The following is a 24,448-nucleotide window of genomic DNA, read 5'->3' on the forward strand; positions in this document are numbered from 1 at the left end:
AGGGGAATACAGCAACAGTAAAACAAATTCTGATTTTCTGGTACAGTGCTGTAACTTTTCTGTATGGATCATATATACAATTCCGCTCTGGAGTTGTAGAAATATCTGAAGGGAGGCGCAGAGTTCAAATGGTTAATCTGTGGCAGGTACACAAAAAAATGGTTTGAACAAAAAAGGAACTGCAGTATCAATTGTGATTGCAATCTCTTTAGAGTTTTCTTACATTCCTTGATAATTTGGACAGTCAATGTATGTGTACCTGACATGATCGGTCAACTAAATATATGGAGATGTAAATTGGGGTGTTGGCTGATAAAGGAAAACAAAATCCTACCGTTACTGATAGTTTAATTTTAATTTTTGAGTAAGAGCTTGATTCTATCACAGAAGATCTGAAAGGACAACAGGATGATAGGGAAACAGAAATATCCTCCTTAATTCCTCTTGGGAATTAGGTATAATTAATTCCTCTTGGGATACTTGCATGTACACACCATGATTTCCATTATGAATGAATTTCTTCCTATAAGGACACCCATGAGAGTATTCATGCAATCAAGGTAGAAAAGTAAATGTTGATAACATCTAGCATTGCTTTGAACTTCCTGCGGACTTACTGAAATCAAAGCTCGTCCAGTTAAATCAGCGTAACTTGTCTAGACAGAGGTTTTCCTTTCTGAAGAAAACAGAATGGCTGAAGCTTTTCTTCTCCACAGCAATCAAAGATTTCCCTTGATTGTTATTTTTAGCCGGAAGCACTTTGTTTCATCCAAATTCTGAGAAATTTGCTATCAATAGATGAAGAATTGGACAGTTGTTTGGTAAGGTCTGGAAGTAAAATCTCATTAGCTTTGTAGCTGCTGTGTTAAATCTTTTAAGGGGATTTCATATTGGTGTGGTAATTAAGATACTGAGCTACCAGGGATCTGTGAGTTCTAGTCCTGCCATAGACATGAAGCTGACTGTGTGACCTGGGGCCAGTCACTTTCTCTTAGCCCCAGGAAGCAGACAGTAGCAAATCATTTCTGAAAAACCTTGTTAAGAATACTGCAGGTTCCAGTCTAGGCAGTTGCCAGGAGTCAACAAAGACAGACATGCATGCGTGTTCCCTCCCTCCCTCCCTCCCTCCCTCTCTCTCCCCCCCCCCCTCTCTCTCTCTCTCTCTCTCTTTTTCTACTGTGTTGGGTAGAGTTAAAAAATGTGCCAATTTAATTCCACAGTTGTTCCAGAATAGCTTATCAGGGCTATTGCAGCAGTAACGTACTATGCTTTGTCTACATCTCTGTTATTGAACATATTCATTTGTCAAATAGGAGCTGGATCAGAGTATTGCAATGTGGGGGGTTTCTGTTTGAAGTTCCAGCAAGCCCACATCATATTCCATCTCTTTCTCTCAAAGTAATTGATTCTGTACCCGCGATGTATATGTAATGGACTTCTTAAGATCCAGGAAAGGGGACGGCAGTTTGCAAAATATTAAGGATCAGGACATCAGGGAAATCATCAGCATCTTCTCCATTGCTGCAGTCTGGAAGAGGATTGAGGACTCCCAGCCCACATAAACTTAACTGATAAATGGGTTGCAAAAGTATGCGTAAATGGTTTCTAAGATTCTGTAACCGAGTCCTGTTTTTCCTTTCAATTAAACTGGCTTATACGTCTCTGGGAGAATCTAACCTTTTGGGCTGTAAGAAGTTGCTAAAGGCTTGACAGCACAATCCATTTTACTGATCTGTTGGTTTCTAATTCTCTCTGGTCATTTTATCCTTTAAAGGTCTACTTCCTCCCCCACCTCTTTTTATAAATTGTATATCACAGTCATACGGATAGTCCTCAGCCTTAAAATAATTTGGAAAGGAAGTTTCATTCTTCTCTCTCTAAAAAAATGGAAGCTGGATAGAATTGTGAGATAGTCAGTATAGTGAAATACAGAATACACTTTGGTTGCCCTACCAGCTTGAGTAGTGGAAAATATGAACCAGTTAAAAATGGAGTCCAAAATAGAGAATTTCAACAATGCGTTAGCAATGGTATAATGGTGATAGTTAAGCTCAGATAACAGATTCATTCAGAACAGCTTCTCCTGATTTGCTGTTACCTAGATATAGTTAATTTTCTAATGATCTCAAATGATCACTGATTATTTTTGTAGGCATTGAGGTCGAGCGACTGATAATTTAAGATCTCTCTACCAGCATATTCTCCTTGGCTGCTTTAATAAAACAAAATCAGCAAACAACAAAGAACTCTTGAGACTTGACTCTCCAAAATCTCCAAAATATTTGACTGTTATCATCAGGAATACAGTATGAAGAACTAAATTGTGCCAATAAGCATGTGCCAATCATTACTAAAATAAGGTTTTATCCATTTCTTTTAGTTCATTCCATTTCAGCTATGTGGAGGTGTGATTCCCTCTGCTGGTCTTACATTATGTACTTTGATCTCCCCTGTTTGATTAGTATGTTTAGAGCAGACAGGATTCCTGAAGAACGCTGTCTGCAAGCATTCTCTTTCAGACAAAGGTTAGACAAGAACTGGTAGGCTTGTGTGAAGGATAGAAGTGTCACCTTTAATCTTACTTATGACTCTAATATGTGTTTGCATGATGATGGCAAGGATAATATTGAGATCATGGAATGTACAGTGAGAATGAACTATTATAAATTGTTTGGCATGATTTCCCCAAAGCTGGGTATTTCTCAAATTCTGATTTTCAGATCAACTACTAATTCCAACTTTTCATGAAATGTAAGTTTGAAAGTCAGAATCCACAAGCAAAATTTTAAAAAATGCCCCGTAGCTTATGGATTCCAGATTCCAAAAAAAATGTAATAGAAGTGATGAGAACCATGAAGAATGATTAAAAACATGTATTTATTTTTTTATATCTTCTTTTGCAGCTGTTATGTCAAGAAGCCAAGAAGGACCAGGAGAGATGGGAAAAGCAGTTCTCATTCCCAAGGATGATCAGGAAAAAATGAAAGAGCTTTTTAAAATCAACCAATTTAATCTTATGGCTAGTGACATGATTGCATTCAACCGAAGTTTGCCTGATGTAAGATTAGAAGGGTGAGTTGATATATAGATCTTGGCACTTAAATGCTTTGTTTATATTTCCATATGTGGTTATACTGTACAGAAATCAATCCATTTGAGCTCACTGGGAATTCTGGGCAATCATGCTGTGAAATGCTACATAAGTGCCTTGAACTTCATAGTTGTGGTACTGGCATCCTTACCATGTATGAATCATGATATATAGATAGATGGGGAATGACATGAACTGGGTATCAAAGCCTGGTTTGAATCTTGTGCCACAAGAAACAAAGGAGTCCTGAATGAATCCTGAATCCAAGCACTAGATTGCCGGATAGAAATTGCTAATATGTCTGGGAAAAAAAGCAAGCATTAAGCATAGGAATGAAGTTGCTCAGAAAATGGATATACTGTATGCAGGTATAAAAGCTAGATAAACTCGGGAATATGTGTTGTTTATAGAATCGTGGCAGACAGGCTGTCTTATAGGAGATAAGGAAACCTGTAGGGAAATTATTGATGGAAATGAATGTAAATATTTCATATGGATTTGGAGTGCAGTGCAGGTATACAGAACTGAAAATGGTAATGAGAATGTGTGTTGATTATCTAAACTGATGGGGGGACAGGGGGAGACAGGTTCTTGTTGGTATGCTCTGTACTTTGTGCTTCACTGGCACAATGATAGAATGCAGATAAGTACCTAGACTCTGTTGAATATTTGGAAGAGAAAATAGACATAGGCGAACAATACCTCTAAAATTAACCAACCTGTCAGTGTTTTACTATATATTTGAAGGATGTCTATGGAGATTCTCAGTCATCCAGGTCATGGTTGTCCCAAAGGTGCTTTTTCAAGAGGCAACTGAAGAAGCTTCTTGGATGAGAAGCAAAACATCTTCAAAGGAAACCCAGAAAGTCCAGTTGCCTCTTGAAAAAGCACCTTTGGGATATTTGAAGGATGCTTTGTGAAAAATGATTTAAATGCCTTCAGTTTTGAAGTCTTTTCCTGCTCCAGCCTCTGTGGTTGACATAATGGCCTTGCCTCTGCTGATGCTTTTCACTTAGAATTGGCCACTACTAAAAAAGCTGCAAGTTTCCATGCTTTTGATATTAAGAAATACTCCTCCTGCGGCTTTCACAATGGTGGGATCTCTGCATTTGCACTGTAACTGTTCTAAATACAGAAATTCATTACTGAAACATTACTGAACATAAATGTTTATAGAATAAGGAGATAGTTATGCTGAACAGCAGAGATACTAAAAATATATTTGAACAATATAATGTGAAATCCAAGACCAATTTATGTAAAGTGATGAGTCCATGTGTATCAGTATTGTCAAGCAAAGCAATAACACTCTTTGTTCATACTGATATTCTTACATAAGATCAAAGTACTTGATCATATTCATAGCTCTTGAGCTCTGTAAACAGCTAACAGACAAATAAAGAAAAATACAGAGTCCTCAGTTACAGTCATTCCTTTTCTAAACAGCTTTTAAACAGCTTTTTCTAAACAGGGGACGTGGTAGTTCAGTGGCTAAGATGCTGAGCTTGTTGATCGAAAGGTCGGCAGTTTGGTAGTTCAACTCCGTAGTGCCGCATAACGGAGTGAGCTCCCGTTACTTGCCCCAGCTTCTGCCAACCTAGCAGTTCGAAAGCATGTAAAACTGCAAGTAGAAAAACAGGGACCACCTTTGGTGGGAAGGTAACAGTGCTCCATGTGCCTTTGGCATTTAGTCATGCCGGCCACATGACCATGGAGACATTTTCGGACAGTGCTGGCTCTTCGGCTTAGAAACACTGCCCCCTAGAGTCTGGAATGACTAGCACGTATGTGCGAGGGGAACTTTTACCTTTACCTTAAACAGCTTTACCCTGGGGCAGGAGTGAAATGCTCCCAGATCACCCGTCCGGTAGCGATCTTGGCCGTTGGTTCGGTGATCCACTAGTGATGGTGGAGTAAAGCTCTGCCCACCTCCCCGGGTGTCATTACTTCCTGGTTTTAACCAGGAAGTCATGTGTTTTTTACCTTCTACGCATGCACAGGTTTTGCGCAGAAGGTCTGTGCGCGCAGGTGACGTGCGCGGAGCACATGCACTTCCAAACCGGTAAGGAAGGTAAGTAGATTTCACTCCTGCCCTGGGGTAACCAACTGATGGTATTTTGCTTGTGTACAGTAGCCATTGTTTTTTACATTTTAGTAGTAACATAATAAAAAACAGGATTTAAAGAATGAAAGATAAAAATGTGTGATGGTTACCTTTCATATTATCCCAGATGCTTTGTGGCAGAAAGGTGATATCCTGGTTTCTGTTCATGTTATATTTCCTTTTTCAATCCATGTTTTGATGTTTCCAAAACTAGGTATTGGGATATTGTTCAGTAGGTAGAGATGGATTTGCCAGATGGAAGCTTTTTCTGGATCTGAAATGTCTTCACCCAAAAAGTGGTTGAAGCTTCTGAGAAGCATGCTTGTGAAACTCTTTCAGCAGTGGTGGCTTTTTTGTATATGGGAATTTTTTTTTTTTTAATGCTTCAGGTTTTTCCTTTTTTTAAAACTTAAAATTATAATTAAAAAAATAAAGTAATGCAAACTAAAAAGAAAAAATAGAAAATGCAGAAAAGAAAAAAATAGAAACAAAAATAGAAAAGAAGCGAAAAAATAAGAATATAATAAAGAAAAACAAAGAAGTACATAGAGATCACTTTCTCCTTCATTACATGTCCAAACAATTTTAGAAACTTGCTACCTTCTCTTAAAATATATATATATATATATATATATATATATATATATATATATATATATATATATATATATATATAAAAGATCTCTTCTTCCCATGTCCCCTTATCTGTAAACAAATCATATCCTAGAATTTGAGTTCTTTTCATTTTGTTCTTGTCTCTTCTCACTAAATTCTTTAAAGCTTTGACAAGTCTCTTTTGTAAATCCAATATAGAAAGTTATTCAAGTCACTCTTTTGGTTTATTATTTTCTATATTCCTTTTGATTATTGGACATCAGCCAATTTCATTTATGTGTCCAGTGTGATATGTTTTTCTATATCATTGTAGCTTGTCATTTTTAAATCCACTTTCAGATCAATCTCACTCTCTTACTTTTATCCAGTAAAACCTGTTCCTCTTTCATAACACCTTTTAGACAGTCTGTCTATAGAATCAGACACTATTAAAATTAACTTCTGTGTCCATTGTTCAAAAATATCCTTCAATATGTCCAATGTTAAAATAGTATGCTCCATTCTGTGTTAGTAAGTTCAGTTTAAGTGTTCTCAAATTGTACCGTGTTTTCCCAAAAATAAGACCCTGTTTTATATTTTTTTGAACCCTGAAATAAGCGCTCGGCCTTATTGCCATGTGCTCAAAAGCCCGATTGGGCTTATTATCAGGGGATGTCTTATTTTGGGGAAAACGGTAATTATTTTATTTGTAATTGTTTTAATTGTAATTCTGTTTTAATTCTGTTCCTGAATTGTAATTCCAACTCTGTTATTCATTTAATAGTAATAGAAAGAAAAGCATTTTTTCATGGAAAGGATTAGTCCATTTGTAACTTTCCAAAAGTTCTAAACACCCCTTTTTCAAAATAATTTTATAAGTCATTAAAACTTGTATTTAAAACTTCTTTTACTAAGGATTGAAGGAAACTAACCTGGTCCTGCAAAATTTATCTCCCATATTCAAAGGTTCCTTAATAGCTGAAAAGCAGTTAACAAGCAATTTCTGAAAGCAGTTGCAAAACAATTGTGTCCTTTTGAAGATGCCAACTACGCTTGAGCAGAAAGATTGTCTTCCAGAGCTCTAAACTTCTAAACTTGCTGCAGACTGCTATTTTGTGGTCTCTTCATAAGGAACAACTGTCTGGAGCAGAGGTCTCCAATCTTGGCAGCTTCTAGACTTGTGGACTTCAACTCCCAGAAGCTGGCTGAAGAATTCTGGGAGTTGAAGTCCACAGTCTTAAAAGTTGCCAAGGTTGGAGACCCCTGGTCTGGAGCCCTTGTGGACTATCTCAGTTCCTCTCCTTGTCCAGCTCTTCATTCTGCTTCAGTCATCAACGTCATTAAAATCCAAGCCTTCCTCGGTTCACCATTTCTTTCCCCAAAGTCCCCAGAAATTTCTTTCTTTTTCAGTTTTTCTGTTTTTTAAACTGTACGCCACCAGAGTGGTTCTGAAGACAGCCGGCTTCTAATATTAATGTAATTTATTTGGTTTTATCTTAGTGTGATATATGAATTTAGGCAATACAATTGCAAATCTTGATTTATGGCTTAATATTATATATGAAGCAGGCCACTATCATAATACGGTGATTTGACTACCAAATTATGATTAAAATGAACTATGAAAAGTGAAGCCAACCACTGCAAACAGATAAATAGTAAACTGTATAGCATTAAACATATTAGCACCATCTGATTATGTATTTGAAGCTTTTTATCCCATCTTTCAGATGTTTAGGTGTTTTTGTCTCCAAAAGTTAGTCTTTTAAATAAAGATTAAACGTTGTAATAAAAGTTATACAATCCTTAATACAAGTTTTTTAAAGACCTGTGTTTGGAAAGAAGAGATTTCCATTTAATCCACCCAGAGCTTGACCTGAGTGGGTAGTTACTGTATATAAATGTAATAAATAAATAAATCCCTTTCTTTTAATAGAAATTCTCCTTAAGTGCTGTAGAAAACACACAATGCAGTATATATGAAATAAATATAAAATGAGATTAAATGAGAATGTGGGGAAGGGACTGTTGAGAAACAGACTAACTGAATGTGTAACAGAATAAGATTACCCGAACTTTAAAGTTTAAAATGGCTAATTGGGCTTCTCGAGGCTCTGTATATAAAATTCCACAATGTGCATGTTATTATTCCATTGTATCATGCAAATGTTGGGTGAATCTACATTCTTCCACCATAAATCGAGAGATCAGTTGAGACTCTGTTTACTCAAATGGTCAGAAGATTATGAGAAATGAGCCAAGAAGTCACAAAACAATAAAACGGGTTCCTTGCTTAGTATCTGTTGTCTTGTCTTCTTACACAGTGACAGGTTCAAGGGCAGAAATACAGGCTTTGTCTTCTCTAGGAAAGATCTCTGATGCTATGTAAATAAACATTCACTTAATTATAAAGTATATGAAAAGAGCTGTTGTATTTCCAAAGGGCAACTAAACATCAAGTGTGTGTCAGTTCTGGATAAAACAAAGCAAACAACAAATAAAGGCACTTGCTATCAAGTTCACAGTGCCATGCCACTGTTTTTTTCTTTTTCTTTCCAGTAATGTGCTATCTGGCAAAGTATTGGTTTCAATCCCTATTCCATGCCATGGCATTCGTCATTAAAGGAAATTCTTCTATTGCTAACTCACCTAGGGACAAATTATGAACCAACCAGCCAGAGGTGGTATTCAGCAGGTTCTGACTAGTTCTGGAGAACCGATAGCGGAAATTTTGAGTAGTTCGGAGAACTGGTAAGTACCACCTCTGACTGGCCCCACCCCCATCTATTCTCTGCCTCCCGAGTCCCAACTGATTGGGAGGATATGGGAATTTTGCAGTATCCTTCCCCTGCCACACCCACCAAGCCACCCCCCCCACCAAGCCACACCCACAAAACTGGTAGTAAAAAATTTTGAATCCCACCACTGCAACCAGCCCTTAATATTGCCAACGGAACTTTCATTTCCTCTTCTTCATTTGCAAGATAGGAATAATTAACTATCTTATACAGATAGTCCTCGACTTACAACAGTTCATTTAGTGTTGTTTAGTGTTCGAACTTCGACTGTTCAAAGTTACAATGGCACTGAGAAAAGTGACTTATGACCATTTTTCACAGTTATGACCATTGCAGCATTTCCATGGCCACATGATTTACATTTGGATGCTTGACAACTGACTCATATTTATGACGGTTGCAGTGTCCCAGGATCACGTGATCCCCCTTTTGTGACCTTCTGACAAGCAAAGTCAATGGAGAAGCCAGATTCACTTAACAGCTTTTGCTTCTAGTTTAACAATTGCAGTGATACACTTAAGAACTGTGGCAAGGAAATTTGTAAAATTGGGCAAAACTCACTTAACAAATTTCTCACTTAGCAACATAAATACTGGTCTCAATTGTGATCGTAAATTGAGGGCTACCTGTATACATTTCAGAAGCACCATTTAAAATTATAATGATTATTTCCAGCCTAGGATTGTGACAACCAGGAACCAGTCCATAGGCCATACCAATAAAGTGTTTGAAGATGTTGCATAAGGTAGGAATCATTTAAGTTTTTCCCCTCCAAAATTAGACCTTAAAAAAAGTTAATGGCTGTAATAAAAGTCATGCAATCCTTATTACAGGGCTTTTAAAGAACTGCATTTGAAAAGGAGACACTTCCATTATTTCCTCCCCGCCCCCTTTTTAAATCCTCCCTGTGTGTTGGGAGAAAGTTGTCAGTGCACCTCATTGGCAGCAGAGTCTACCTTGTGAAATGAGTGTAACTCTGTTTTCTGACTTAATGGTGCAAGGCTGTTCAACCATGAAATTGCTTTCTTCATGTAGTTTAGCTTCTGTTTGCATGGACAGCCACAGCTAAGAAAACTTAAGAGCAAGAGTGAAGGCAGCAACTTCAAGAGCCAGTTGACATTAGGGAAAATTGGGGCACCAGAGTGACTCATTAACCTAATCAGTCAGTCATATCTAAAAGGCAAGGCTGTTTGTTTTACGGCATTTCTCAACTGCCTCTGGTAAACTGCAAAAATAGTCACATGACAACAATTTACAACATTAATACTTAAAATAATCCAAATAATTGAAAAATATAATATGCTGTCATAACATACCTATGTGTAGTAGTTCTATGCATAATTGATTCTTTATGGGGCATACACAATATGCTCCATAAAGAGCCAGTTTGGTCTAGTGGGGTAAGGCATCTGGCTAGAAACCAGGAGATGGTGAGTTCTAGTCCTGCTTTAGATATGAAAAGCAGGTCATTCTCTCCCAGCCCAATTCACCTCAGAGTTTAGTTATTGTGGGGAAAATAGGAGGAGGAAGGAGGGCTACAGTCAGGTCCAGAAATATTGGGACATCGACACAATTCTAACATCTTTGGCTCTATACACCACCACAATGGAGTTGGAATGAAACAAACACAATGTGCATTAACTGCAGACTGTCAGCTTTAATTTGAGGGTATGTACATCCAACTCAGGTGAACGGTGTAGGATTTACAGCAGTTTGTATATGTGCCTCCCACTTGTTAAGGGACCAAAAGTAATGGGACAATTGGCTTCTCAGCTGTTCCATGGCCAGGTGTGTGATATTCCCTCATTACCCCAATTACAATGTGCAGATAAAAGGCCCAGAGTTCATTTCAAGTGTGCTATTTGCATTTGGAATCTGTTGCTGTCAATTCTCAAGATGAGATCCAAAGAGCTGTCACTATCAGTGAAGCAAGCCATCATTAGGCTGAAGAAACAAAACAAACCCATCAGAGAGATAGCAAGAACATTAGGCGTGGCCAAAACAACTGTTTGAAACATTCTCAAAAAGAAGGAATGCACCGGTGAGCTCAGCAACACCAAAAGACCTGGGAGACCATGGAAAACAAGTGTGGTGGATGACCGAAGAATTCTTTCCCTGGTGAAGAAAACACTCTTCACAACAGTTGGCCAGATCAAGAACACTCTTCAGGAGGTAGGTGTATGTGTGTCGAAGTCAACAATCAAGAGAAGACTTCACCAGAGTGAATACAGAGAGTTCACCACAAGATGTAAACCATTGGTGAGCCTCAAAAACAGGAAGGCCAGATTAGAGTTTGCCAAACAACATCTAACAAAGCCTTCACAGTTCTGGAACAAGAGCCTATGGACAGATGAGACCAAGATCAACTTGTACCAGAGTGATGGGAAGAGAAAAGTATGGAGAAGGAAAGGAATTGCTCATGATCCTAAGCATACCACCTCATCAGTGAAGCATGGTGGTGGTAGTGTCATGGCGTGGGCATGTATGGCTGCCAATGGAACTGGTTCTCTTGTATTTATTGATGATATGACTGCTGACAAAAGCAGCAGGATGAATTCTGAAGTGTTTCGGGTAATATTATCTGTTCACATTCAGCCAAATGCTGCAGAACTCATTGGATGGCGCTTCACAGTGCAGATGGACAATTTTTAAAAAAAATTTTTTGATTTATATGCCGCCCTTCTCCGGAGACTCAGGGCGGCTTACAATGTGCTCAGCAATGACCCAAAGCATACTGCAAAAGCAACCAAAGAGTTTTTGAAGGGACAGAAGTGGAATGTTATGCAATGGCCAAGTCAATCACCTGACCTGAATCCCATTGAGCATGCATTTCATTTGCTGAAGACAAAATTGAAGGGAAAATGCCCCAAGAACAAGCAGGAACTGAAAACAGTTGCAGTAGAGGCCTGGCAGAGCATCACCAGGGATGAAACCCAGCGTCTGGTGATGTCTATGCGTTCCAGACTTCAGGCTGTGATTGACTGCAAAGGATTTGCAACCAAATATTAAGAAGGGAAAGTCTGATTTATGATTATTATTCTGTCCCATTACTTTTGGTCCCTTAACAAGTGGGAGGCACCTATACAAACTTCTGTAAGTCCTACACCGTTCACCTGAGTTGGATGTACATACCCTCAAATTAAAGCTGACAGTCTGCAGTTAATGCACATTGTGTTTGTTTCATTCCAACTCCATTGTGGTGGTATATAGAGCCAAAGATGTTAGAATTGTGTCGATGTCCCAATATTTCTGGACCTGACTGTATGTATGTTCGCCACCTTGAGTTACTTATAAAATAATACAGGAGGGATAAAAATCTAATTATAATGAGATCCTTCAATAGCTTTGGTTTCTCTTACTTTCATCTTGATTATCTGTTGTGAACTGACTAACATCTTCTTCTTACCTCGCCAATACATTCATAAGAAAATAAATTTTAACTCTCATCCTTCATCCTAATATTTGTACATTGATCCTCTAACTGGGTGGGACAAAAATTAATATTTCGAGATGAGCACATTTAGAAATCTCTTCTATGAATTGTACAAGAAAGAAGGGGAAATTATAGTATCAGTTTGTACATGCCATAGGTAGAATAATAAGAACAAAAAACATTTCTACATCAAATAATTCTAGCAGAAGTCTGATCTACTCAGTTGCAGAAGGAAGAGTTGTTGGGGCATGTTAGAAAAAGTTGTGATTTTATAACAGAAGCTCTTCTCTCTAGCCTCCCTATTATATTTCAAAACTTTAGAAAGGTGTGATTAGTTACACATTTTCCACTACCTTGGAACTGGTGTCAGAACGAAAGTGGTGAATATGAATTTGCCTTTAACTAGAATAATTACACAAGGTGTAAGATATATATCTTGGATATATATCAGTATATTACATAGCTCTCCCAGCTGAGCCGATGCATGCAATGCTACACTCAAGATAATAACTAGATTATAGATCCTGATTGCAGAGAACATCAGCATGTTTGGGGTAAAACTTGGCATTGGTACCCTTGTGGTTTGTTGACCAAAATGTGCTGTCCTTACCATTAGCAAGAAATGTTGTGTGTGATATGGGTATAGGTAAGAACAGCAACTTAGTCTATATCTTCTGTTAAAAGCATTATGTTAAAATCTTGATTAACCAAAGCCTTAATGGGCGGCAGAGGTCAATATTTACTGGCCCATCTGTGTATAATACATTTGGAAAGGAGTCTGATACTGTGGAATGCAATTAATGAACACATTGGAGGAAGTGAAGATCAAAAGGGAAATGAATGCCAAAGAATTGGTTGTTGCGAAAGTAGAAATCCACAGGTTGCTGCAGAGACACCCTCAAGGCGAGGAGGAGGAGGAAGCAAATACCAAGAGCAACATTGATTGTTGTGATGCAAACCCCCACCCCTTTTGTACATGCATTGTAACATTGCTCAAATGTCCTAAAGAGGCAGAACATTGCAATATAATGCTTTTCAATCCTGGGTAGACACCTCTCGGCTGGTGACAGTTGCACATTATTCTCCAATCCGCTGGAAAATAATAGAATATAATAATAAAACAATCAGAGGTGGCTTTGGGGAAAAAATGTGCAAAATTCAGAATGAATGAAATACCCAAGGAAAATTATTCTGATAGATGATAGTTTGTTAGGTGTGCCTGAAAAGGTGTTTGGCAGAATTCTCACTGCAAGAATACCAGTGGTGAAATGAGCAAAATTTGGAAGTACAGTGCAATTATATGCTGGCACTTGAGTGTACAGACTAGAATTTAGCTTTCATCAGGTGATTGAGAAAGCTACGGATGTAAAAAAGAAAAATTTACTGTTCATTTGTTGATTTAAAGAAAGAATGTGATAAAGACAGCTAGTTCTCACTTAATGACCATTCATTCAGTGGCTGTTTAAAATTATGACAGCACTGCAGTGACAACAAATAATAGTTATGGCTGGTCCTTGAAGTTACTGGCCATTCTAGTGGCCCCATCATCATGTGGTCAAAATTTGGGATCTTGGCAACCCACTCATGTTTACAACTATATTCAGAATAAAATCATCCACAAGCCAAAAAAAAAAAAAGTTAAATCAACATATATGATCAGAATTTAAAGTAAGTGATGGTTATCATTTAATTCAGTCCCCCCCACCCATATACTCACATATACAAAAGAGTAATTTTGTTATGTTATTTCTTTATTATTTACTTTTTTCAAATACAAACAAAATAACATAATGATATGTTGGCACCTGCTGATCGTAAATGCGGTCTTACTGCATTAGTGAATTATTGTGAATAGATTCTTTCCAGAGTTGAGAGAATAAAACTCATACGTATAACTTGACAACATTAATTAGTAGACAGTAAATACCAACATCTTGTAATAAAAACATACAAACAGATATATAAGCAATCACTTTTCTTTTCATAGCTTAAAAATCTGATTTGTCACAGAATTATTGTTTTAATTCCTGCTTTGGTATTCTTGACAGAAATCCAATTTTAGGACGAAAATGAAATCAACACACCTGTTACCTGCTTTGTGAAATACAACCTTGAAGGTTATATTAAACCTATTAGTAAATTCTGAGACAGGAAACTGAGAATGATACAGAATGTTGCTACTTTACTAAATCCGGCTAACTTAATTTCTGAATATTAAAATAGATTTCTTTATGTTATTTCTAGGTCATCGAGCTCCCAATGAGTCAGTTTACAGATAAAAAACCTTACAAACAAAAGTAGAAAAGATACAAGACACAAAAAAAGAATAATGTCAGACCCATGATTATTATACCTATAGCCCATAAAAAAAATCTAATGTATTATTGGCTCACTGAATTGTCTCATTAGGTAGCCCTTCTCCTAATTTCCTTAAAAAAACATATAGGTAGACTTAATTCAGCACTGAAATGAAGTCTGCCATTATAATTCACAAGTTATGACAGTTGTTGAGGTGACCATGTGTTTCAGGGGTGGGGTCCTGGGGGTTCAGCAGGATTTGGGCGATCCTCTAGCCAAGGATCGCCGGGGTTCGGCAAACCCCCAAATGCCACCCCTGGCTGTCCATGCCCACCCCTCCCCTCCCAGGAGTCTCCATGCGGCCCTTCATCATTCCAGATAAGTGCAGCGGCCACGTGGAGGGCAAAAAATGGGCCTACAGGAAGTTCTAGAAGTCCGGAAATGAGCCTCTTTCTGGCCTCCAGACCGCAGGGGAAGCTGTTTTCGCACTCCTGGGGGGTTGGGAAAGCCTCCGGAGCCTGGGGAGGGCGAAAAACAGGCCTCCTGCAGTGGTGCAGGCAGCCGACTAGGCAACGCCCACCATGGCCCCGCCGATCCAGCAATGGGGCAGCGAACCCGTTGCTAAAGGATCTGAAGCCCACCCCTGATGTGTTTGCCTTACTTAATTAACCTCACTCGTGGTTTCCTGATGTAATTATAAAGTCCCATGGTCTCCTCCACCCCCTGAGGCACCCCATGCTCTGCTTCCTTTCCCTTGGGGTCTCTGTAGGCCTTGGGCCTGTTTCCCACCCCACTCTGTTGTAGAGTCTCCTCCCCACCTTTTGTCACTAATCACTCACGTACCTTCTGTAGAGCTATCATGAGGAAGAGATTAGATAGATAATAGTGTCTTGGCTTTGATTCTCAGCAATATCCATTCTGTGTTGCTCAAAATAAAGACAGACAGACAGAACCATGATGACATCTTCTTCCAATTCAGGGAGCCATGAATGACTTTAACGGAAGGCATTTTTTAGTTCTTCAACGCCATCTCTCATTATAGGAAACATATTTTCTTTCATGTACAAATCATGGCTTCCATTTGGATGTATTATTAATTGCCTTTTAAGAGTATGATGGGATATTCATCATGATTTTTCACTTAACATCATGGAATTACATAACACATTCAAAACATTTTGATTATCCCAGCAATTTTCCAGGTTAAATACAAGACAGGGATCAGGAAAATGCTTCCTCCCTATTAAATACATCTTTTATTAATTAATTTTAAAGAATACATCTCTGTGAGATTAAGCAATCGTTCTTATTTTAGGAAGAAGTATAGTTGGGATAACGTGCCAAGAATTTTCAAATTATCCATTTCTTCTTATTTCAGATATGGAAGGAATGATTAGCTTCTTAAAACATACAGTTTTAATCTGAAATAATCCTTCATCTCTTGTTTTGTTCGAACCCTGGCACAGTAGCTTTTCGAGCTTTTAAGTAAATTAAATTCTTACATACAACAACTTCTAAAAAATTAATGCTGTATTTAGAGTTCGGAATCCCCAAGGAAAGCTTGATATTCAAAGCCACATTTGCAGCATGTCATTGTTATGAACAGTGACAGCTGAAGGTGTGAGTGAAATCTCTTTGTTCTTGAAAACTGCAAATCTATTTAAACTGCATAATAGAACACTAGAGAGCTATTTCCTTGACACATTTCCCCATCTATCATCTCCAAAATATAAAAATTGATTGGGTGCAGAAAATTTTGGTTTATATCAAAGGAAGCAGTGTTGACTCTTACTGACTGCCTGGACAAATCTCTGCAGGTTTCTTAGCTAGGTTTTTTTGGAACTGGGGTTGGCTTTGCCCCCTTCCTAGGGCTCTGAGAGAGTGACTAGTCCAAAGTCTATATAAAGCTGGCTTTATGCTTAAGAGGAGACTAGAACGCATAATATCCTAGTTTCCAGCCTCTTGCCTTAACCACTACATCAAACTGGCTACCCCTAAAATACTAATACAAGTACAGGTAGTCCTTGACTTACAATAGTTCATTTCGTGACTGTTCAAAGTTACAGTGGCATTGAAAAAAGTGACTTATGGCCATTTTTCACACTTATAACCATTGCAGCATCCCCCATAGTCATGTGATTTACATTCAGATACTTCACAACCGACTCGCATTTAGGATAGTTGCAGTGTCCTGGGGTCATGATGTTAAGGATATTGTTGTTGTGTTACCAACCAGCAGAGTGTAGAGCACAGAGAAACGTTGCTGAGAGCAATGAATAAGAGATGTGCAAACTGGTTTATCAAAAGCTTACTTTATAGGGAAAAAAACAATCTCATAGTCTTTAAATCAATCCAAGTCTTTGCCAGTTAAATCAGTCCAGTGATACAAAAACTCTTCTTACCACACAAACAGTAGTTGGTTAGAATAACAAGTTCACTCTGGTTTACAAACCACGATGATAGCAGATCCATCCAACGATGATAGCACAATGGTAGCAACTCCACACACTATGGTAGCTTATCATCAGCTGAATACGTTACAGTACCTTTCTTAAATATGTTTACAACCAGTGATTATCTAATTACAGCATGACTCAGCATTACAATGAATCAGCAGTAAAACTTTAAAGTCATACAATACATATTCATATTAAAGTCACAGAACACATATATTGCCTGGACAACTTGTTAGGCTCAAACCATATCCTAACACATGTGACCGATCCCCTTTTGCAACCTTCTGACAAGCAAAGTCAATGGGGAAACCAGATTCACTTAACAACCGTGTTACTAATTTAACAAACCACAGTGGTTCACTTAACAAATGTGACAAAAAAAGTCATCCAATGGGACAAAACTCACTTAACAAATCTCTCACTTAGCAACATATATTTTGAGCTCAATTGCGGTCGTAAATTGAGGATTACTTGAGCTTAATACCGGTAGATCTTGCTTAACAATTGACCTGTTTAGTGACCATTCAAAAAAGTAACAAATAATGTAATTATTAAAATATTCTGTTGTAAAGGATTTCTTTTTTAAAGTCTTGTCTTGGGTGTCTACTTTAAAAAAGATTGATACATACTTTACTTTCATCATATACTAGTCATGTTCTTTTCAGCAACCGACCTGCAGCTTCATATTCACTTAAAATATTCTAGATTCAGACCTTAATTTTTCCTTCAGCTATTTCTCACTGTCCTACTAAAGAGCAAATATATGGCTTTTCTACTCTCTGCTCTGCATACAGCTGCCCTGCGCTCCTTCCTCTCAATTCTGCTCAGGCCATTTTTTTCTACCTTTTCAGTCAGAATCCTGCCAAACGCTTTCCAAGGCAAACTTAACAGATGAATCTCTCTATAGTTGCACTCATTCTTACTACAATTCCTTTAGGATGGATGAATGACATTCTTCCAGTCATCAGGCACAGATGTAGTTCATGCACCCGTAACAATCACAGCATGAGAAAAGTGTAGCCCTATCTTAATGTTTCTGCAGTTATACCATCTGCCACATTTCAAATTCTCATACTGTTTATGATTTCATTGTAATAATTTGACATTGGATATTAATATCTATAGCATTTTTTCCAGTTCTACTCTTCAACATATCATGATCTCTAAAATAATCCTTCCAGCAGTCTTTCAAATCAGTTTCATGCAAAGTTGCTTTGTTTTGAATTTCATTCATCTGCTGGAGCACCTTTATATACCTTTTTACCCACTTCTGAAGCATTTTATTTCAATCAAAATCACTCTGCAGTTTCTCTCTCTCATCTAATCATGGCTAACGCTTGTACTTTTATGCATTTATCTTTCCTATTCCTTCCCTCCCTCCCTCCCTCCCTCCCTCCCTCCCTCCCGTCTTTCTTTCTTTCTTTCTTTCTTTCTTTCTTTCTTTCTTTCTTTCTTTCTTTCTTTCTTTCTTTCTTTCTTTCTTTCTTTCTTTCTTTCTTTCTTTCTGCAATAATCATTCTGTCCAGTTGTCCAGTGGAGTTGTGCTGATTATGATTGGTTGCATAGACATTTTTATATGAGATTAAGATTGTGACCACACTGCAGTAATCAAATATTCAACTATCATAGCAGAACCCCAAAGCAGAAAAGAACCTGTGGGGGAAAAAAAATCCTCTACAGACAAGCTAAAGCCTACAGCAATAGCCCCGAATTCCAAAAGTAGGAATAAGCTATCTATATAATAAGTTCTATGCAACTTCATCAAAGAGTGTCTGTCCATCCAATCAATCACATCACAGCCAGCACAACCCAGATAAGTCTATCATAACTCAAAACATTTCTCCTTTTTACTACAACACTGCTACAGCATCGTAGTCTATAAATGAGGGGGCCTTGTTTTCTTGATGATGATGCCTAGTTCATTGGATAATGAAACATCTGCAAGAAAACAACCAAGCTTAGAGAGCACCAAGGACTCTTCATTTCAATACTGAGCTACAAATATTATCCTTTATCCAGCCCATAAATCCACAAAATCTATCCAAAGTATCTTAAGGAAATAGTAGTAGCCAAATAAGACAAAGGAGGAATCATTTATAATATACAATCACAGACTAAAAACCACTGGGTTGAGCAGAGTGGAAGATTGACATACTGCAGCCATGAACATAAACATCAATTAAATCAATGATGAAAATCTAATTTCACAATGCACCAATTAGTTCAAACACAATTTCAATTGGGAAACAGTAAATATTTTAGATCAAGGCAGATCCCCAAATGCAAGAGAATTCTTAGAGGCTTAGCACTCTGTCAAATCAATCATTAATTACTATATTGAGAAAAGCTTCCTCTATAAACCATTCAGCCAGATTCACCCCCCTAAGCACATCCTTCCTCATCACATCCTTCTGAATATTGTTCCTTGTGTTTGGTTTTGGATCCGGCTTATCTGGCTGTTAAGAAGGATGTGATGAGGAAGGACGTGCTTAGGAGGCTGAAAGTTTATAACCAATCAATGCTGGAAAGACAAATTGCCACATAGAAATACCCAGCTCCACTCCCCTGGGCACTGGTAATGTTACCTCACCTGGCAATGAAAGGTCAGCAAAAAGAGAAGCAAGCACCAAGATCCCAACAATTCAACCATGAGCATATATGCGCCATGATTGTAAGCACATAATTGTTTTCCTCTACACTCATCAGATTCGACATGCTATATATATACTACTTATATCCAATTTGCATTCATTCCACTCTGCAATTCTGCTTTCACTCTCGTTTCTTTGACTCCTTTCCTTTTGTTTCATGTTCATTTCCCCCCACCCTCCTGAAGTTCTACTCTTGTCGCTGCCCAAATGTGATTTTGTTTCATGTTCATGGTATCAGTCCGTAATTGTAGCAGTCAGCAATTCCCTTAGAATTCTTTACAGGCCAAGTGTGATTGGACACACAAGGAAGTTGTCTTCGGTGCATAAGTTCTCAGTGTACATAAAAGCTATAAGTGATAAATCATGATCATAGTCATCATAAAAATACATTCACCATAAATTGTAAGCTACAACACGTAAGATAGTCATAGGATACTAAAGAAGCAATCAACATAAATCATACTAGGAAACTAGATAAAACAATATAAATCATAATGATAAAGCAACAAGTTATAGTCAAAAGTAGAAAAGGAGATAGGTAATAGGAAAGCTGAGAAGAATAATAGTAATATAGTCTTACTAAATAGTTTGACAGTGTTGTGGGGATTAGTTGTTTAGCAGAGTGATGGCATAGGGGAAAAACTGCCCTTCTGTCTAGTTGTTCTGGTGTGCAGTGCCCTATAGCTTCGTTTTGAGGGTAGAAGTTGAAACAATTTATGTCCAGGATGTGAGGGGTCTGTAGATATTTTCACAGCCTTCTATTTGACTCGTGCAGTATACAGGTCCTCAATGGAAGGCAGGTTGATAGCAATTGTTTTTTCTGCAATTCTAATTATCTATCGAAATCTGTGCCCATCTTGTTTGGTTGCAGAGCCAAACCAGACAGTTATAGAGGTGCAGATGACAGACTCAATAATTCCTCTGTAGAACTGAATCAGCAGCTCCTTGGGCAGTCTGAGCTTTCTGAGTTGGAGCAGAAAGAACATTCTTTGTTGTGCTTTTTTGATAAGGATTTTTATGTTAGGTATCCATTTTAAGTCTTGAGATACTATAGAACCTAGAAACATGAAGGTCTCTACTGTTGATACTGTGTTGTCTAGTATTATAAGAGGTGGTAGTATAGTAGTATATTCAGTCATAAACAATGATATTAATCACTTTGCACAAATATGACTAGACCAATGCATAAGCCATGCTTTTGAAACATGCAGCCTTTTTCTAAGAGATATTCAAACCGTTCTCATTTTTCTGTAGGATCCCAAATATTTCAGTCATTTTTTTCTATACATTCTCATTTCCATTTCTAAAGAAAGGTAGAGTTGGCCTTGGGTGTCAGCCTTACCAGCAGATCAGACAGGAAATACAACCAAACTAATTCTACTTCATTAAGAGAATCTTGCAAACATGAAAGAACAGTTCTCCGCTGTCTCTTTTGCAGCCTGAAAACTTAGGCAAGATTTCTCCCTGAGCCTCTTGCTCCATCCACTATACAGCTGTGAGCTGTGCATCCCTGTTATTGATCGTTCCCTTGGCAGCATCTTTTCCCTTGGTCTCTGAAAGTCATTCCCACATGCCATTACATTGGGCATAGGACAGGGATGATCAACCCCTCCAGGTAAGCAAATAATGAACTTCCAGTGTATCATGGTACAGCTAAGCCCTGTCTCCATGGCTCACTCATGCGATCAATAAACAAGGAATCCCAGGATGAAGGCGGCTCTTTGGCTTCCATCCATAGAGTCTACAATTCTCTGCTATGAGAAGAAAGGCAGCACTTTCCAGCTCTGTCTGACTCTTCCCTGCCAGATCTATCCATCGACCTTGGTGATCTGCCAAGCCCAACTTCAGGTGAGGGAGGGGGCAGTGATTTTGACAGAGCCAAGTGCTGTAAAGGAATTTACAACGCAGCTTGGGCTAAGAAAGGAGTGAGCAATGTCCTGTCCTATGCATTTTTGATGGAAATGCAATCTAACGTCTTTCTGAAACATAGTTAATAAATTGGAAAGTTTGTGGGCATTATGTTTCTCCCATCTCTTATAGAGGATGCTGATTTGTTTCTTTTAGCTCATCCACGTAGCAGTTGCGATGTGTTTGCCCACCCGTCTGAGAGACAGGTCAAATGTATAGTGATATTTAATCAGCCGGCCCCCACAGCGTAACCTTTGCCATGCTTCAGCAGTAAGGATGATACTGTTGCTGCCCACACACAGTTCAATATGTGGTAGGTGACAATCAGATACACCTTGGAACTCTTTTTTAACCTCCTTCTTGGTAGCTGCATCCCAGCTGCCAAGGTTGTTCTTGAAGCAAGAGATTAGCAAGAGGCAGGAGGGAAGTGAAGAAGGTGCTCCTTCCTCTCTCTCTCTCTCCCTCCCTCCCTCCCCACTTTGTCATTGAGAAAACTGGTTTGTGCTGAAAGAGAGATTGGAGAGAGTTTATTGAAGAGCCCTTCTTCCTCCCACAAACCTAATTTTAATTGCATTCATGTATCTTCAGCCTTTCCAAATGTTTCTCTTCCCACAGCTCAATGTCCATATATGCTGCAGATCAGGTCAGATCAGAGGTACATGATCAAGTCTGAGGTTTCCCAGGTGATATTTGGTGTGAGACCTGGCCCTATTTTCCTTTAAATTCAGCTTCACTCAACATAGCAAAACTTTGCATGCCTGTGGTTCCAGAGCTCAAGATGTGCCTGCATTTCTGGATTAAGCAAATTTTGAACAGGTTATGATGCTAAGATCACATATATGCATGCTGTTTCCTGTACAGGTCCAATTCCATTCTCCTTTCCCATTTAACTGAACACATGCACATCTGTCATCTGTCAGATGTCAGAGTACAAAGGTGCGGCCCCTATAGCACACGTTTGCCCCTTCCTCTAGGGAAAAATATTCTGTTTCCTGTTTATCAATGGGAATATTGTTCATACGGAGGCCTACATTTGCTCTTTTACACAGCTGATAATCTTCTTGACCTAGAAACACAAACACACACACACATAATACACACGCACCTTTATGAGAGAGCTCCAGTCTCTCCTAGGCGCATCAGAAATGACCATGGAGGTACAGAAGCTTTAGTTACATAGAAGAAAGTGGTCCTCCAGCAGGCCAATTAGGGCCAGGAAATCACCCATCTCCAAAGAATCCTCCTCCTTTTCATTTGAAATATATTTGTGGAAGATCCTTGGATTTCTTTCAAGCTGGAGCCGAAGTGGTGCAGTGGTTAGAGTGCAGCACTGCAGGCTACTTCAGCTGACTGCTAACTGCAGTTTGGCAGTTCAAATCTCACTGGCTCAAGGTTGACTCAGCCTTCCATCCTTCCGAGATCGGTAAAATGAGGACCCAGATTGTTGAGGGCAATATGCTGACTCTGTAAAACGCTTAGAGAGGGCTGTAAAGCACTATGAAGAGGTATATAAGTCTAAGTGCTATTGCTATTGCTATTGCTATTCTACAGTTTGGACCAGCTTTAGCCTAAGCAAGCTGCTTCTGAGATACAGGGTTTGTTGCCCTCAGGAAACAGCAACTGAAGTATCTTTCCACTATGGAAAGAATGCTGTGTGGATAAATTCTTTGTTGACTTTAGCAATCTTTTTTTAAATTTACATTTCTTCTAACATCATAACAATCGCTAAATCTACCTTAACTCCTATTTTATCAGTATTTGAAGGAGGATATTCATGAACCCTTGATATTTGAGTAGATGAGACTCTCATAGATATCAGAATTAAGCAAGCCACCACAGAGAAGAAGGGGCATCCATAATAAGAGGGAGCAAAAAGACAATACGATGGGTGTGATTGAAGACCCATTCATTTTATGTGTGTGAAACATTGTCACACATATAAAGGAATGAGGCTTCATCATATGGTCTCCCCCATCAACAGCCCTGCATACCTCTGAAAATATTAGATAGGATTTATTTATATAAATTGCATGGCTACCCAGCTCACAAAAGCGTGACTCTAGGTGTCATAACAACAACAACAACAACAACAACAAAATCAGAATTAAAATAAAACATATTAGTCAAACACACAGTTGGAGTACGCCCACATCTTCGTAATAACATCTTGCTTCTTAAGTCTCACATCAAAAGGTTCAGTTTAGTCTTAAAGGCCTTCCTGAAAGCTAGCTGTGGTGAGTCCAGTCTCAAAAGGCAGGTTATTCCACAGAGCAGGCGTTACCAAAAGTCTCAGTGGCTTTTGCTCAGAATAGATTAGCTATATTCTATATTGGCAACAGACTTAAATAGTCGACAACACTATGGTACATTTTTTTAAGGTTATAAAAATCCATTGCTGGTAGTATAGCAGATTAGGTGCTACAAAAGGAATCCCATAAGCACGCACAGTTTTTATTTAGGACCATAATTTTGATTACTATGGCTGACTTTCCAAATGTAGTGCAATCAGCACTAACCAATGAATTATCCCATTACATTTCAACAAGGCTTGTTCTGTTTCTGACCAAAATGATAACTGCGGCTACAATTACCTGTAGTCATTGGTTTCTCCTTGTTCCAGTGGCCGGCTTCTGTTGATGTGATGTTCTTGCATTGGTAAAAACATCTATTCGATTCTGGAAGGAGTAAAATTACAATGGAAGAGTTTATGGTCCTACAATTTATATATTGCCAAAGGCAACAATGGTAAATAGGTACATAGACTGCTTCTGATTTCATGTTATTGATCTTGGAAAATGTGTTTTCTTTGCATTTAAAGAGCAATAGTTATTTCATATGTATTTATAAATCTATATCTAACAAATATATGAGTTCTATAGGAAAGAATTTCAATTACTGGAGTATTGTTTAGAATAAAGAGGAATTATAATGTCCCAGGAAAAGGGAAAATGTTTTTTTTGTTTTCATTCCTGTTATTTCTTTTATAATAGCACTCATCTTTCTTTTATGAGCCCTTTTTTAAATCACAGAAAATAGGTTTTTCTGCTATTTTAATTAATATAAATTGTGGGAGTATTTTTATATAGCTTTTCTAGTTATAGATCAACCAGAATAA

General features: G+C 38.2%; 1 protein-coding gene across 8 annotated transcripts in view; it reads left to right on the forward strand.

Annotated features, from left to right (window-relative positions):
- Window positions 1-24,448, forward strand: part of GALNT13 (polypeptide N-acetylgalactosaminyltransferase 13) — a 233,083-nt gene that overhangs the window by 92,659 nt on the left and 115,976 nt on the right. For all 8 annotated transcript variants that reach the window (XM_087881889.1, XM_087881887.1, XM_034425248.3 and 5 more), the window contains exon 3: window positions 2,904-3,072. In XM_087881889.1, coding sequence (XP_087738015.1) covers window positions 2,904-3,072 — 169 coding nt within the window. The remainder of the gene's footprint in view (window positions 1-2,903; window positions 3,073-24,448) is intronic.

This window comes from Pantherophis guttatus, chromosome 1 (genome assembly GCF_059756535.1).
Source record: "Pantherophis guttatus breed Tessera chromosome 1, ASM5975653v1, whole genome shotgun sequence".
Lineage (NCBI taxonomy): Eukaryota > Metazoa > Chordata > Lepidosauria > Squamata > Colubridae > Pantherophis > Pantherophis guttatus.